The sequence below is a fragment of the Trachypithecus francoisi genome, unplaced genomic scaffold, assembly GCF_009764315.1.
Source record: "Trachypithecus francoisi isolate TF-2019V2 unplaced genomic scaffold, Tfra_2.0 Lachesis_group14, whole genome shotgun sequence".
NCBI classification, from domain to species: domain Eukaryota; kingdom Metazoa; phylum Chordata; class Mammalia; order Primates; family Cercopithecidae; genus Trachypithecus; species Trachypithecus francoisi.
The window spans coordinates 449,995-466,311 of NW_022681459.1; the positions used below are offsets into that span (position 1 = coordinate 449,995).

Here is a 16,317-nt window from a genome sequence, read left to right on the forward strand (position 1 = left end):
GATGCGAAACGAAAGGTCAAATAATGTTCTGATTACCTATATGATATTCATGGGATGATCTCAAGGTCCTATGTAGACGTATGGTAGCTTCAGAAAGGAAGCCAAGTTAACAGTTGACAGTTGATTTATCAAAGTACTGAGATTCTAAGGTTTCTCTCTCCTTTCTTGTAATTTTATTGTTCTTAAGACTTTTATTAAAAACAAAATTATCCCCAAGAAAGAACTAAGCCTCTAGCCTGGTACACCATATACAAAGTATAACCCTGAAACAAAGCAGAGCCCCAGCTGCCATCCTCAAAAACCCTGGCTTAGACACAAAACTTGCTCAATCTCACCAGTATATCCCTTGGTATTCGCTTTCTCAAGTTCCTTTCGGAGTCCACTTAAAACCTCTGTGACCGGTTTCAAAAACTCATCTAGGGAGCACTTTCTAGGAAAATAAACTTTAATTCTAGTTTTCTGTTGTATCCACATCCATGCAAACATCGATTCTTTAAAAAATTATTTATAATTTAATATCTTCGTGATTTGTTCATTTATTCTTCGGACACAAAGAAATGAATCTCCCTGCACTCGCCTGGGAGCTTCTGCAATGAAGTTATTACAATTTAAATAATCTCTACAGTCATTGTATTTAAAATGTTGACTGAATAAATCCAAAATCAATTAATGTGCCAGAAAAAAAGGAAGCCACCTCACGAGCTAAAGGGTAAGGCCCTTTCTGCATTCATCTTTCTTACTCTCACCCACTCTCCCACCACCCAGCCCTAAGGCAGGCGAGGGAGCCGTGCGGTGGGCGGTTCCCCACGTCCGCTGGGGGCGTGGCCCTGAGGCCTCGCCTGGCCTCCGGCGCGCGCTCCCGGCGCCGGCCGCGCCACCTCACCCGGGCGGAGCCGTAAAGCCGGAGAAGGGGCGGGGTCTCAGCTCCTACTTCATTCTACGGCCGAGACCGGAGGATGTTCCCTGCTCAGGAGGAGGCCGACAGGACCGTGTTTGTGGGGAATTTAGAGGCCCGAGTTCGGGAAGAGATTCTGTACGAGCTGTTCCTTCAGGTACCGTCCTCTGGGAAGGGGCGGCGGAGGGGCGGAGGGGCGGAGCCCGTCGGGCCGGAAGCGTAGCGCGCACCTGGACCACCCGGAGCCCGGCCCCCTTCCGCCCCATCCTGAGCAGGGGTTTTAATTTGGTTTCGCTTTGGCGCACCTGTCTCCAGGTGAGCGTCTGGGGAGTGAAGTGATGGAGCGTTCCCCCGTCCCCATTCCCGCTGCAGAGTCCTGGGGGTGGGCAGGGAAAGGGTTCCCTCAACCCCAGTTTCTGATTAAGGGCTTTCAAGAGGCTGCCTGGGCCTCGGGTGTGCTGAGGCAGAACCGAAAACCGCCTGGTCACTCACTGTTCGTCAAGTAGTAAGCACGCTGACATCCCGCAAAAGGAGAGAGGTCGCTTTTATAATGTTTCCTTTTACACCTTGCTTCTTCCTTCAAGTCTTTTTATGCGGAGAGTATTTTTATTCCAGCATGAGAAGTGAGATTTGAGACGATTTGCAGCCAACTTACCGTGACTGTGATCAGTTGATTCCCTGGCCAAGGCCCTTTCATTCACGCCAAGAGGACCTTCGGAAACTTTGAGACCTCGTACCTCTAGGATTAAGCCTGCTGTGTCCTGTATACACGCTCACTTACCGTATTGTCCTATACAGCTAGGTCTCACTTGCCAGAAAGATACCTTCATTCAGCCATTCCCCTAACCATGTAATGATCGGGAATTACCAAATACTAAGGAGGGTGCTGGGAATACAAATTGAAGAGACACCCTTTCATCTTCCTAAAAGGGAGAACTTAAAATTACAGATAAAAAGAGAAGGAGACATAGATAGAAAAGTGGTTCCGAGTGCGAGTTCTGAGGTCAGCAGTGTGACTCTGAGCCTGTCAATGAATTCCTCAGTGCCTCAGTTTCCTTATATGTCAAAAGAGAGTAATAGGATCTGCAGTATAATGTGGCTGTCGGAATAGATGGCCTAATGGTAAAATGGCTACAGCTGATAGCCATTTTAACTCACTTAGGAGTGATATATTCATTTATCACTCATATACTCATTATGATAGCCATAATAACTCACTGTTTGGTATCGCTACTACTGCTAATGGTACTGCTGTTATTAGTGTCTTAATTTAATTTAATGTAACTTAATTTAGGAGAGCTAAGTAATTAAACATGAGGCCAAAGTACGTAAGAAAGCGGCAGCCCTTTATTGCAAATATGCACACACTCTCAGGCGAGGTTCTCCGGTCCTCAGGTATAGGGAAGTCACGCCGGCACTCTCGGGTGATGTTCTCTGGTCCACGAATGCCTGGGCGAAGAAGTCACCCCGGCGCCTGCAGGCAGCAGACTTTTATGCATTGGTACTGGAAGGGGGCCGGCAGTGGGCGGGATAAGGGCGTGATAGGGGCGTCTCCATAGGCGTGGCCAGGTACGTTTCGGTTTCCTCAGATTGAGGTCACCGGGCGCCTGCTCAGTTGATCTGCATTTTTCCAGGCGCAGGTAAGTTGGTGATGAAGAACCCGGAAGCAACATGGATTGTGCCTTCTTGTTCACTTTCCTCCATCTTGTCCTTTCTCCCTCACCCAAACAATTAGTAATAAGAGTAACATCAAGAGAAATCAATAGTTACTTCCTCCTATCAGAATAAGGGAAGGTTCCGAGGGAGTCATTTGCAGAACTAAATTTTCAGGATTGAATAGGTCATACGGGTTATTTGGTTGTGAAAGGACTTAACTTTTGTCTCTAAACAACTAAAGCAACCCTCTTTTGATTATAGATACAATTTGGTACAGAGGGTTCTTCCCAGGAATACAGTTTCCTTTCCTGGACGTTAATTTTTTTTTATTATTTGAAAAATATTATTGATTTTAAGACTTTTAGGTTCATCCTTTTAATTCATCTTTGTAAATGTGTCTCTTTTTTATCAGCTCTAATCCATGTCAGTTTTTTCATTCAGTATCATTTAAAACTTACTATATTAAGTTAAAAAAAAAAACAAACCAAAAACCGAAAGAAATATAAAGTAAACTTAGAGTTGTTTTTCCCCAGAAGACTTCTTTCACTCTGAGCCTCAAAAAAAAGGAAAGTGAAACATTGGGGTGGGATTGCATTATACAATAACCATTATTTTTAGTTAATCAGGACTCGATCAATATCAGTTGTGTGGATCCACAAGACTATATATTATCTTATCATTTTTTATAATTTCCCTCTTCCAACTAAGCAAAATAAAAATTTTATTTAATAGATCAGGTAAGAAGCGTAAGTTCTTATTTTTGTCTAGGTATTGAAAGGAATTGCCAAAGTGGAGTTTCTTTTCCACTTTAGGATTCCAACACCCAGCAAAACTTGACAGCTATCACACTATGTATTTCATTGTGGTTTAAAAAATACTATAAGGTAATGTGATTGTTGCTATAAGTCTTCATGTTGAATTTTATCTTTAAAAATGCTTTGGATTATCTAAATTTATGTCAAAATTCAAATCACGTAAGCATATTCTGTCCCATAGTGATTACATCTATTTAATATCAGTATAAAAATCACCAATTGTATTGGTTTTGTTTATATTACAGTATATTTATCCTTTTACTGTTTTCTTTCAAATTTCTGATTATACTTGGAAATGAGAAAATCAGATTTATTATCATTACACTTTTAATACTAGAGTTGAGATTTAGAGAAAATATAATGAATTCAGTTTCAAATATGTTGAGATTGAAGTACAAAAACATAGATGTCTCCAGGAGATGTCTCCATGAAAGAGACATAGCAGGAAAAGTAGATTTGTTGATGAGGTGGTCCTGAAAGCCAGAAAGGAAGGGAAGTTAATCCCTGGGAGAGCACAGAGAATGAAAGGAAAAGACTAAATTTTAACACATGGAATTATTTTAAATATGATCATTAATATTTTTCTTTAGAGTAAAAGCAATTTTTTATGTATGCAACTCTACAGAGAAAAATAATCAGTTGTTAAAGTCTGAACCATTCAGCATTATATCAGTTTTTGTGTTTGTAAGTGCCTCCTCCCGTCATTATCATGGCTGTGATGTAATTTTTTGTTAGTTGTAATTAACAATTTTTTATGATATTTGGCTCTGTTTTTAAATTTTCATTGCATATTATAGGTTTTTCTATCAACATAATCTGAATATTTATAATTTATATTTTATTCCATTTTAATAACACACCATGCAATAATATCTCCAGTTGTTAGATTTAGAGCCTCTCTAATTTCTCACACTTACAAATAATGCAATATACTTAAAAGTCTTAAACATATTTAAACATTTTTCCTTTGGAAATTTACCAATGGAGTTTCCAAATCAAAATGCGTAATAAATGTATTTATTCTTGTAAAGATATGTAATCTTCATGACAGAAAATTTAAACTATGATATAACATTGCCAGCTGTTTTGAGGATAACTCAACCAAAATTGAATTTCTCATTTCAGTTAATTTTTGAATTCAACACTGTGAATATATATGGAGACGAAGTATTATTTTAATCTTAGATTTATGTGTTTTCTAAATTGGTTTGTTAAGCCTAACAGGATAGTCTACCATTTCTTTTACAGTTTGAAACTAATACCTAGAATTTCCTGTTCTTAACACCATGTATGTTTCCCCAGTGAGCCAGAAAATACAAAGAAAGCGTGAGGAAGTGCAATATTTATTATTAGAAAGATACATTATCAGCAGAGCCACATAAAGATATTGCTAACACATTTCTTTAAAGTTGAATTATTTGAGTATGAAAAAATCTTTGGATTTATGAGAAAATAATTTTTAAGTTTCTTATAGGCGGGGCCACTAACTAAAGTGACTATATGCAAAGACAGAGAAGGAAAGCCGAAGTCTTTTGGATTTGTCTGCTTTAAACACCCAGAATCGGTGTCTTATGCCATAGCTTTGCTGAATGGAATTCGTTTGTATGGAAGACCAATTAACGTGCAGTATCGATTTGGTAGGTCCTATCACTGATTAGTCTTCAAAGTGTTTTGTGGTTGGTACTATTCTCAGAGGTGTAAGCAATTTGTTTCCTATATAGTGGAAGACCAAAAAAAAGTACCTTCTGGTCATTGTTAAATTTTCTCAGAACACATGTCTAATTCATAATGTTATATAGTTAATTAGTCTTGACAAACCTATAGCATCTTTTCTAAAAATAAAATGTAAGATATTCATTTTAGTATCAGCCAGCATGTAGCTATGATGGTTGCTATTGGTCCTTATAAATTGATCAAATCTAAATGAACTGGGGTCACACAACTGTAGCATTTATATAGCAAGAGTATTTACTAATCTTGTCACTGCTAATGTATGGTATTGAATCCGTACTATTTGGAAGATAGAGAGAGGGCATTAGTCCATCTGGGGAAACCTTTCTATACATGTTGCCCAGAAGCCCCTGTAAGAGCAAAGTGGCGAAAGGCAACTGTAGAGTTACCCTTCCTAGTGGTGGAAAAGACTTCCTGACATGAATGACTTCAGCAACTTCTCCTGCACACATGTCAGGAACAGATCATTCGTGATTTAGCTGCCCAGAGAATGTTATAACATTACGCCAGCCCTTTCATGTTTCAGGAGACTAACAGAGGCCATCTGTTAATTCTTGCAAAATGTATGCAGCCTCCTCTAAGTGGTTCAGGCTTATTGATCTATCACTTGTTGGTTTTTAAATTCCTCTTGCTATACTAAAAGCAAACAAATAGTAATAACAAAAACAATGCTTTATTGCAAAGTGAAAGTGCATGTTTTTGCATTTTTTTTCTTTTTTTCTTCCTTCCTTCCTTTCTTTTTCTTTTTTTTTTTTTTTTTTTTTTGAGACGGAGTCTTGCTCTGCCGCCCAGGCTGGAGTGCAGTGGCCGGCTCTCAGCTCACTGCAAGCTCCGCCTCCCGGGTTCACGCCATTCTCCTGTCTCAGCCTCCCGAGTAGCTGGGACTACAGGCGCCCGCCTCGTCGCCCGGCTAGTTTTTGTATTTTTTAGTAGAGACGGGGTTTCACTGTATTAGCCAGGATGGTCTCGATCTCCTGACCTCGTGATCCGCCCGTCTCGGCCTCCCAAAGTGCTGGGATTACAGGCTTGAGCCACCGCGCCCGGCCTCTTTTTTTTTTTTTAATACATGGTTGCATCATGCTCTCTGGTACTTTCTGGTTAACTTGCACAGCCTGGTATTAGGTTGGTGCAAAAGTAAGTGAGATTTTGCCATTACTTTTTAATGTCTGTAGAATAGGCCAGGGTATATTATGTTTTGTCACATCATGTATAAGGTTGAATTGGCTTTTGTCCATGAGGGTTAAACTCCTGCCTTGTACACTGGAAGCAAATAACACTTGTTTATTTGCCATTTTTAGTTTACAGGTGTCTAGAACAAACCATCATGTATCTTACAAAGTCCAATGTCAGTGTCATTCTTATTTACAGTCATTGATTTAGACAAAGCTTGATTTTAATTCATTGATACATAGTACTGTAAACAATTTGTAAATATGATTTGAGAGGTCAGATATGCATATATCTTCTCTGAGTATAGAATTTTTAAATCACTACTATGTCCTAAAATATTTTGAATCATTTTATGGTTTAATATTAGAATTCAAAAAAAAAAAAAAAATGCACCATGAAGTAACCTGTTACTCTGTTTCTTTTAAAGGGAGTTCTCACTCTTCTGAACCAACTAACCAAAGTTTTGAGAGCTCTGTTAAGATAAATTCATACAGCTACAGGTAATTTTAAAAATATTTCTCATTAAAGGTGAAGCAAATATGTTCTTATGCTAAGAGGAGTTTTTATATATTTTGGGCTATTGTAAAACTTTACTTTTTAGGCATAGGATAAAATTAAGGAATATCTGCTTTTCCGAGCCCATGAAAAGTGATAGAAAATATTTTCATTTAAAGTTCGGTCTTAATATTTTCAATAGTAGGGGGTAGAGACTTATATTTGTAGTTTTTTTTTTATAGTTTTCCACATGCTTTTCATAGCTGTTAAATCATTTAGACATACAAGGTTTCATCATGGATCATAGAGATACTGTTATTTATGCTTTACATTTGAGTAAATGGAGTTGCAAAATTTAACCAATTCTTAAGGTCACAGGATGATAAATTCCTAGCTTTGAAACTAAGCCTTCTGACTTAAAGCCATTCAATTAATTACTTTACTCTTTGAAATAACGTCTCTGTGTTAATTTTCAAACTCTTCTAGAATTTTGTATAGCCTGATTTATTGATGCAATGGTAGCCTCCACGTACACTATCTGGCAAGCTATCCCAGAGGTCATGAAACTGAAAGGCTCCCACACTAAATGAAAATGTTCAAATTACACCTTTTATTACATCCATTTTAAAAACAATGAAAAGCAAGAAGAAAGATATTGGATAACTTAGCACACTTAGGAAAAGGTGCAAGCAGGCAGAAGGACCAACTAGCTGAGTTGTGGTTACACTAATAAACACATGCCCTGTTTCTCTCTGCTGTATCAGCCTCCCCTTGCTGACTACAGTACTTCTGCAGCATCTCTAAGTGGTTCAGGCTTTTTCATGTATCACTGGTTGGTTTTTAAATTTCTCTTGCTATACTAAAAACAAATATGAATAACAAAAACAATGCATTCTTGCAAAGGGAAAGTGCTTCTCTTTGCATTCTCTTTGCATTCTCTTTGCATTTCTTCTTCTGGCTTCATCATGCTCTCTGGTACTGTCCGGTTAACTTACACGGGCTGATAGAATAGGTCAGGGTATATTATGTTCTGATACATCATATAGATGTATGATGTAGATATCTATATCTATATATAGAGGAGAGGAATAGATATACTCTATTCAGAGTAGAGATATAGATCTACATATCTCTATATAGATATCATATAGAGAGAGAGAAGTATTGCTCTGCTAGCTTGTTTACAGTCTATGATAAACATTAAACATGTATATCATCCATACTGCTTTTTTTCTTGTCTTCTTCAGCAGAAGTGAATATTCTCAAGTAAACTAACAATAGCTGACCCTTCTATCCCTTTTTGTTATATCAACCCTCTGAACATAGGAGAGTGGCCCCTTGGGACTGTCAAATATGCAGGGTTACCTTTCAGAGCAGTATTGCACCCCAGACAAAATAGTGTGCTCCTCGTCTTCATTCACCCCAACTTTTCTACATCAGTGAAATCAGAAGTTGGGAAAGGAGGTGGTAAAATTGGATTGCCTGAATTTGCATGTTGGCTCTGCCACTTTATTAACATCAATTAACAGTTTATTAACAGTCCGTTAACACTGTTAATAAAGTAGCAGAGGCAAGATGCAAATTCAGACAAGAACTGGATATGTTATTTTACCATTCTGTTCCCCATCTCTAAAATGAGGATAAAACTTTAAAAGGTTACTGTGAGAATTGAATTTTATAATTAACACAAGGTGCTTAAAAGACTGAGCATACAACGTTCCGCAAATGTTAGCATAAAGGGGGATTTATTACTTTGGTGGGGGAAGCACTATATAGACTCGTGTGTCGAGCCACGTATATAATGTAAGAGCTTCTTTTTTCTACTAATACCAAGTGGGAAAATATATCTCATCTTCCTCAGGAGTTAGAAAGGAACAAGCTATTGGTAAGATTTAGATGGAAGAGAAAAGACTAGATGAGCACTAGAATATAGCAGGAAAACTCTGTTATTTTCTAGTTATGTTTGGTACACTGACCCTAAGTCATCACAAATTCTAGAGTAGACAACCTGAGTTATGTGTATATATTGGATATGACATTTCATTAATAATACTTTATTCTTCTAGTATTTCTGATATTATAAAGAAAGTATAAAAAAATGGGTTATCATGTCCCCAAAGTGATTTGCAGAGAAAAATGGTGCTTTTCTACCAGTCTTTGTTCTTCCTTGGAAATGGATTTTTATGCTGTTTCTTGTTTCTTGTACCTTCTGCTTTTATGAATATTTCCTGTATTCGTTTGCTAGGGCTGCTGTAACAAAGTACCACAAACAGAGTACTTGAGCAATAGTTGTTCATTGTCTCATGGTTCTGAAGGCTAGACATCCAAGATAAAGGTGTCAGCGGCATTTCCTTATGAGAGCTATCAGAAATCATCTGTGTCATACCTCTCCCTCAGCTTCTGGTGGTTTGATGTCAGTCGTTGGTGTTTTTCAGCTTGTAGAAGCATTACCAAGAGATCACCTTTATCTTCATATGGCGTTCTTCCTGTGGGCATCTACTATAGTTTGAATGTGGCCCTCAAAAGTTCATATGTTGAAATTTTGGTTCCCAGTGCCGCAGTGTGGAGACGTGGGACCTTTGGGACGTGACTGGGTCATGAAGGCTCTGCCCTCATGTATATTTTAATTCATTCATGGATTATTGGATTAATTGGTTATTGAGGAAATGGGTCTGTTATCACAAGTAGATCTGTTGTAAAAACCAGTTTGGCCATCTCTCGTGAGCTCCTTCCTCCTGCCTGTGAGGACTTCTGCCATATTTTGACATAGTATAGCTCACCGGAAGCTAACCATAGCCACCTTCACCAGAAGCTACCTGATCTTGGACTCTGCAGCCTGAAGAACCACGAGCCAAAATAAACCTCTTTTCTTCATAACAGAGTACCTGTTTGTTATATAATACCAGTTTGTTATAACAAACAGGTATTGTGTTATAACAACAGAAAATGGAGTAAAACAGTCTGTCTTCAAATTTCCCCTTTTTATCAGGATACCTCTCATACTGGATTAGGGACCCATCCTGTTCCAATATGACCTCATCTTAACTAATGATATCTACAATGACCCTTTTTCCAAATAAGGTAACATTCTGAAATACTGGGGTTTAGGACTTAAATTTTGGGGAGACATGTCAGCCCATCAGACTTCCGAATTTACATGTGGGTCCTCTATGCAGACAACTTTGCATCCCCTGAGGAAAGACAGTGGTTTTATCTGCAGCTGTTTTCATCACGGTGCTAATATCACCACTTCTGCTACTGAGTCCTATCTTCCCTACTCGGTAACCTCGCTCTACCTTTCATCTTGTTCCTTGCCGTCACTTTCCCCACATGCGTTCTGGTCTTCCTGAGCACTCTCTGCTTAACAGGCTGTTATATTTTTCTCTTTCTGTTACTGAAAAATCTTTCATCCTTCACATCCTTTCTTCCCATTCTTGCCTCAAACTCATTGTTATATAGAAGCTGCTCTTTTTGAAGGTTGTCAGGTACCTTCTGACCAGCAATTCAGAGGACCCAATGCTTATCCAGTTTACTCTCCTGTAACAACAGACACCTAATTCTTTTCTTAATGGAGTTTTTGCGTCTGCTGACTTCTATAGTAGTGCTCTCACCACTTGTAAATGGGGTTCTGCCTAGCCATCTGACTGCTTCCTGTCATTCTCCTTGACTCATCTTTGTCTCCACCTTCCTCTGCTAATTTTAGCCTTCTTCATGGTACACTTCCTATCCTAAGAATTACTAATATTAGCATTAAAATTAACAAGTAGACTATTTAAGAGTAGCCATAGAATCTGGCTAGTATTTGTAACCTCTCCATAGAAGCACATATAACATTTATAAATGTATAAATGAAACTTTGGTACAGTTTTTAAATTAGGTGTTTCATTAATTAACGAGTGGAAGACATCAGCAAATGTGTTCATGTTAGCATTAGCAGTCGGTTTAGGAAAGAGCATAATCTTTATAGTTAAACAGTAAAGGTATCTTTAAAAATAAATGAGGGTTAGGGGAGGGAACTTAGAGGACGGGTCATTAGATGCAGCAAACCACCATGGCACACTTATACCTATGTAACAAACCTGTATGTGCTGCGCATGTATCCCAGAACTTAAGGTAAAATTTTAAAAAATTAAATTACATTTTAAAAAAACTGATGAAAATTTCTAGCTTCTTAAATTTTTTTTATATTTGGAAAAGATTGAAGTGTACCCTTTGTAAATACTAACAACTTGCTTTGCTCTTTCAATATCTAAGTGTTATTCGTCTTTTTATAAATAGAATACTGTCCAGCAATTTTCTATCAGAAAGCCAGATTTGACTTTAAGTATCAAGGCTTCAATATTTAGTAAGTGATTTATTGCTGTGTCACTGTGTTATCAGTAATAATAACTGATTATTTGTGTATGTGTTTAAGGTAATTAATTACTGTTTAACTGAATGCTGTCCGATAAGCTTGCCTTCTCTGTCTTTGTAATTATGAAGAACTTACATTTTTCTTAAGAGAAAATAACATTTGTAAGAGGAATTTTAAGATTTTATTACTTCTTCTTTCATGTCCTCAAAGGAATGAAGAAATGGTGGTGGGCAGATCTTCCTTTCCCATGCAGTGTTTACCAATTCATAATACTTCTTTACCTCAAGAATATTTTCCCTTTCAGAAGATGGTAAGCTTAATATGCATTTTATTCAGTATATAATATGATACAAACTATGAAGAACATGAAGACTATTTGTAACATATGGTGCCCAAATCTAAACTGGGATGAAGGCACAAGATGTCCCAGCACTGTCCTCCAGTGTTGTCCTGCCCTAGCACCATCATCCTAAATTTCACTTCTAATGCCTTAGCAAATGGCCACAGTGTCAACAGAAAAGGGGTGGATGGCAGTGACGGCACACTGCAGTCCAAGTGAAATTTGAGTAGAGAGTTCTAATGTAAATGACTATTTTAAAAGACGTTTGCAGTGGCCGGACATGGTGGTTCACACCTGTAATCACAGCACTTTGGGAGGCCAGGGCAGGATCAGTTGAGGTCAAGAGGTCAAGACCAGCCTGGCCAACACAGTGAAACCCTCTCCATCATAAAAATAGAAAAAAGTAACCGGGTATGGTGGTGCACACCTGTAACCCCAGCTACTCGGAAGGCTCAGACATGATTGCTTGAACCTAGAAGGTGGAGGTCGCAGTGAGCCAAGATTGTGCTCCAGCCTGGCCAATAGAGCAAGACTCTGTCTCAAAAAAAAAAAAAAAAGACCAAAAAAAATGTTTGCAGAATTGAATAATTTGAATAATTTCACTTAGTGAAGTATTTTTATGTAATGTCATCAGTCCTAAATAGATTTCTTTTGGACATGGATTTTGAAAGTAAATTTCTCTTTTTAATTAAAGACAAAACTATATGAAGGTTCTCAATTGGTCGAGTAAACTAAATTATTTCCAGAGACTACCAAAAATTGCTTTTGACCCAGAAATCTTAATTATGGACTTCATTGTGAAAGGGGAACTTATTTTTTTCAATTCCTCATAAATAAGAAATTGAAGTCCAGGGTTGTTAATCAACAGTCCCAAGATTTTCAGCTTGTTAGTGATAGGTGTAGGACTAACCCAGGTCTTCTGACTCACATACTGTTATTTTTGCAAATACCCAACGTATATGGGAGGTTGAGATTTGTTAAATATCCATTTTCAATTTTTAAACGGAAAGAAATTTTCCTGTAAAATGATACTTTTAAACTTCTGGTAAAAACAAACAAACAAAAAAAACCTTTTCTTAATTATGGTAAAACATTAGTAAACAATCAGTTCTCATCTGAAACTCTAAATGTCTTCATCTGAGCATTTTTTGTCTTTTGGTAGAGATGGGGTAGGAGAGAGACCCAAGTTCATGGTAACTCTATTAATCTTTAATCTGCTTTGAATAGTTAGAAATTTGAGTTAAGAGCTTGTTTGTTTTTAAAGGAAGTATCTCTCTATCTAAACAATAAATAACTATGCTATACAATATGGGGGCAGTTAGCCAGATATGCACCTAGGAAGCTCCGTTTTAAAATTTTATTTAATTTTAATTAATTTAAATTAAAATTTAAAACCGATACTTGATTCAGTTTTCAGAAAACTTTTAGGTATATTTGAAACAACTTGGGCATGTGAGTGTATTTTTTTCAACTCTAAATTTGATGTAATCTAAATTCAGATCAGGTATTTTCAAGAAAACTTTAGCATTCAGATTGAGATATGCCATAAGTATAAAATATACCTCATATTTTGAAGACTTCATGTGAAGAAACAGTAAAATATCTCATTAATTTTATGTCATTTACATATTAAAATTATATCATTTAAATTGATATATTGGGATAATAAAATACATTGTTTAATTTCACCTATTTATTTTTACTTTTGTATTGCAGTTATTAGATTTAAAACTACATGAGGGCTGGGCACAGTGGCTCACGCCTGTGATCCCAGCACTTTAGGTGGCCGAGGTGGGTGGATCACCTGAGGTTGGGAGATCAAGACCAGCCTGACCAATATGGTGAAATGCTGTCTCCACTAAAAATACAAAAATTAGCTGGGTGTGGTGATGTGCGCCTGTAGTCCCAGCTTCTTGGGAGACTGAGACAGAAGAATTGCTTGAACTCAGGAGGTGGAGGTTGCAGTGAGCCAAGATTGCGCCACTGTACTCCAGCCTGGGCAACAAAGTGAGACCCTGTCTCAAAACAAACAAACAAACAAAAAACTATTTCCATTGGATAGCACTAATCTATATTGTAGTGAGCTATACACAACCTCAACTCTTTATATTGACCCTTTAATGAAACACTTACCTTTCTACTATGAGAGGTCACTGTCTTTCTTGTACCAAAACACAGTTTAGTTTATTCATGGCTATTGTATAATACATGTAAACTGTTAACTTTTTTCCTTAATCTTTTGGATTTGCTTTGGTAGATGAATGTCTTTTGTTTTCACAGCAGTGGCATGCATATAATCCAGTTCTGCAGCTTCCTTACTATGAGATGACAGCTCCACTTCCTAATAGTGCATCTGTGTCTTCCTCATTGAATCATGTTCCAGATCTTGAGGCTGGACCCAGCTCATATAAATGGACTCACCAACAACCAAGTGACTCTGACCTTTATCACATGACAGCCCCACTTCCTGGTAGTGCATCCGTGTCTTCCTCACTGAATCACATTTCAGATCTTGAGGCTGGACCCACCTCATATAAATGGACGCACCAACAACCAAGTGATTCTGACTTCTATCAGATGAATAAACGAAAGAGGCAAAAGCAAACAAGCGATAGTGATAGTAGCACAGACAACAACAGAGGCAACGAATGTAGCCAAAAGTTCCGAAAGTCTAAGAAGAAGAAAAGATACTAGTATTACCTACAAATGAAACTTACCTATACTGATCTTAGTTCTCTTATGAAAAAAATAAGATGTTATTCCATCAAATAACCAATGTCATGGCTATCTTGTCTTTTGAAATATATAGTAATAAGACTTATCTCTGGTTGCTGTTCAATTTTTGCCTTGAATGACAAAAGCTTTCTAAAAATAATATAATGTACCACTTTTTGTATTTGTCATTATATTTTTGACCCATTGGTAATAAATAGACTATTGTCATTTTATTAGTACCAGTGATGACATTTCGCCAAAGTATTAATCAAAAGTCACTTATTGAACACATTGATAAAGCACCATGCTCCCTTTGATTATCCCCTGTAACCAACACTCAACTACAAATAGGCTGGGATTCAATGTGGAGTGGTGGATTTCCTGAAAGAAAGTAATGCAGATATTTAAGTGTTGCATATTGTTTCTAATGAGGATGTAATAAACAGACATTAGTACCCCTTTCTTTTAGTATCTAAAGATGTTGTTTCTGAGCCATACTCTTCTTCAGGTTTATTTTATAAAGTGAGGACATATGATAATGATACCAAAGGAAAGATAATTCTCATGAAACCAACTTTTGGATCATTCCCTTTTTATACAATTGCATATTTATAGGGATACCTGCCTCTTCTCATGTATTAATTGTATGTCATTAAAATAAGTTGGCTATGTCAGTGTGTATTATTCACCTCTTTTGCTAGCAAGGTTTGAGATGATATATTAACATATATAAATCATGAAAATGAGCAAGTAAATAGAATAGTATTTTATTAATGTATGATATGTAATACTTATTGTCTAAATCAAGTTTCCTATTTTTGGTTTATTTATTTTAAAAGAAAAATAAATGTGTTGTTTATTTGGGTATTTCTGTTTATAGCTCATTACAAACTAGAGTGATGAAAATATGTATTTACTAAAGCTAATTGAAAGAGTCATGCAACTCAGTTGGGAATTAACCACCCAATTCAATAGTAAAAGCCATGCTTGGATTTTTTTTTTTTTTTGCATGTTGCCTAGCATTTTACAGATATGTATTATTTTAAAAAAAAAAGATATGTTTTTAATGAAGGGAGTAACTGAATTTTAATCTTGGTTATAAATATATAATATAGTGACGTTTGAAACATAAATATTAGTCTATTTCTATCTAATCAAAATGCAAAACAATTTTCCTTTTGTAGCTGATACGGTTTGGCTGTGTGTCCACACCCAAATCTGACCTTGACTTGTAATCCCCATTATTCCCTCATGTCAAGGGCAGGACCAGGTGGAGGTAATTGGATCATGGGGGCAGTTTCCCTCATGCTGTTCTTGCGATAATGAGTGAGTGTCGTGAGATCTCATGGTTTCATAAGCATCTGGCATTTCCCCTGCTGGCACTCCGTCCTGCTGCCTTGTGAAGAAGGTGCCTGCTTCTCCTTTGCCTTCTACCATTATTTTAGGTTTCCTGAAGGCCTCCCCAACAGTGCTGAATTGTGAGTCAATTAAACCTATTTCCTTTATTAATTACCCAGTATCAGGTATTTATTTGTACCAAATACAGTTATTTGGTACCGGGAGTGGGACACTGCTATAAGGATACTGGAAAATGGGGAAGAGACTTTGGAACTGGGTAACAGGCAGTGGTTGGAACAGTTTGAAAGACTCAGAAGAAGACAGGAAAATGTGGGAAAGTTTGGAACTCCTTAGAGACTTGGAAGGCTCAGAACACAGGAAGATGTGGGAAGACTTGGAACTTCATAGAGACTTGTGGCATAGCTTTTGACCACAATGCTGATAGTGATATGGGCAATGAAGTCCAGGCCAAGGTGGTCTCAGGTGGAGATGAGGAACTTGTTGGAAACTGGAGTGAAGGTCACTCTTCCTGTGCTGTAGCAAAGAGACTGGTGGTATTTTGTCCATGCTCTCTAGATAGAGATCTGTGGAATTTTGAACTTGAGAGAGCTGAATTAGAGTATTTGGTGAAAGAAATTTCTAAGCAGCAAAGCATTCTAAGATGTGACTTGGGTGCTCTTAAAAGCATTCAGTTTTATGCATTCACAAAGATATTGTTTGGAATTGTTTAAAAGAGAAGCAGAGCATAAAAGTTTGAAACATTTGAACATTTGCAGCTTGAGGATGAGACAGAAAAGAAAAAAAAATT

General features: G+C 37.3%; 1 protein-coding gene across 1 annotated transcript; it reads left to right on the plus strand.

The window, feature by feature from the left end:
• The first annotated feature begins 873 nt into the window (after nt 1-873).
• On the plus strand, nt 874-15,242 carry RBM11 (RNA binding motif protein 11). The gene is made up of 5 exons (XM_033232165.1): nt 874-1,052; nt 4,841-5,003; nt 6,695-6,767; nt 11,327-11,426; nt 13,737-15,242. Exons 1-5 carry the CDS (start codon nt 957-959, stop codon nt 14,148-14,150), a joined length of 846 nt encoding a protein of 281 aa, XP_033088056.1. The 5' UTR covers nt 874-956; the 3' UTR covers nt 14,151-15,242.
• Nucleotides 15,243-16,317: the final 1,075 nt, after the last annotated feature.